The sequence below is a fragment of the Galeopterus variegatus genome, unplaced genomic scaffold, assembly GCF_000696425.1.
Source record: "Galeopterus variegatus unplaced genomic scaffold, G_variegatus-3.0.2 Scaffold6725, whole genome shotgun sequence".
Taxonomy (NCBI): Eukaryota; Metazoa; Chordata; class Mammalia; order Dermoptera; family Cynocephalidae; genus Galeopterus; species Galeopterus variegatus.
This window is the reverse complement of record NW_007732836.1, coordinates 99,376-100,749: the sequence shown is the minus strand read 5'-3', so window position 1 is coordinate 100,749 and position 1,374 is coordinate 99,376. Positions and strand designations below refer to the sequence as shown.

The 1,374-nt window shown below is 43.7% G+C and overlaps 1 protein-coding gene across 1 annotated transcript in view; it reads left to right on the top strand.

Annotated features, from left to right (window-relative positions):
• Positions 1–824, top strand: part of SLAMF7 (SLAM family member 7) — an 8,043-nt gene extending 7,219 nt beyond the window's left edge. Inside the window, exon 7 of the mRNA XM_008591178.1 lies at positions 759–824. Within this exon, the coding sequence (XP_008589400.1) occupies positions 759–824 (66 nt within the window). The remainder of the gene's footprint in view (positions 1–758) is intronic.
• Positions 825–1,374: the final 550 nt, after the last annotated feature.

The window sequence follows — 1,374 nt, the reverse complement described above, 5'->3', positions numbered from 1 at the left end:
TTGTCCTCTGAGGTGACTCATGGAGCTATGAGGAGAAGGACCAGAGGGTCTGTGTTGGCTCTGAGCCCACACTCAAGGCTCCCCAAGTGTGGGTCACTGAGCAAAATGAGGGAACACAAAAGTAACTCAGAGGAAACTCTCTGAAAAGAAAATCACAAGAAGTTTAGAGAAACCCATGATAAAAGACAATTTGGGGACATGACACAAGTAGACAGCTTCAAAAGACTCCTCAGGACCAGTCACTGTGGCCCAGCAAGACTGGCTCTTTGGAGGTCATAGAGCCCATTTCCACACTGGCCCATTTAATGAAGAAATAAAAATAGTTTGGAGTCTCAAAACCCCAATTTTAGTCCAGCCTTTGATGTCTCTCAATCAGGTTGCATCTTCCTACATCTTCCTACAGTATTTATCTACATTTACCTCCTTCGAAGAAGAGAGATTATGTTTCCTCTTCTAAGTCGTTACTGTTCTGAGCGCTCCTTCCTTCTGCACTGGGGAGACTGCTTTGTGCTTCATTCAACTGGTTAAAGTCAAACTTACCACTCCATCACCTAAAAAAGTTATCAATAATTCTCACGATAGCAATCAGTGGCAAGAGCACTTCCCAGCACCCATCCATGTTCCAGAACCCTCTTTCCCTCTCACCGTGTCCTCCCACCTCTGCTTTCCCCTCTCTGGATTCTGAGTGTCTCTATGGCCTTGTTTATGAAACTCAGGGGGTGGGTGATGATTTCTTTTGTTTGTTTATTTTTTAATAGACAACTATACCAAAGGAAGACCCAGCAAATACACTTTATTCCACTGTGGAGATGCCAAAAAAGTAAGGAACTTTAGAGCTGAGTTTCTTCTTACTCGTCCAATCCCTTTTCCTGGTTCATGTTTAGTTTAAAATTTCTTGGGGCCCAGCGATCTCATAGTCTGTGGTATTAAAAGGTAACACAGTAGTTACCCATTCCCTTGGGGTTACACAAGAAGGGCATTGTGTTTTAAGAGTCAAATGGGGGTAATGTGAAACAGATAGAGTAGAAGAAAGGCTGTTGATAGGCATGACAGAGAAAATCAAAAGCCTTCTGACTGAGGTCACGGATGAGGAGAAAGGCCTTGGTTCAAGTTATGCCTGGCTAGAGGAGACGGCTGGGGAGGAAACCCTAGCTTATTCCTGAGCCACCAGTAAACTGTGAGAGGAAGAGATTTCTGCTTCTTTTCCTTGGTCTAGTTATGTTACACCTAGTTTTCATCCTCCCCCAGTCAAACTATGAATGTGATAAGCTTTAAGGCTTATTCCTTCACATATCATGCTTGGCAGAAGCAATGCTACCTTCCTGTTTCCTTTCCCTCCCTCTCCCAGACAGATCTTTAAAAATGGGGATCGTT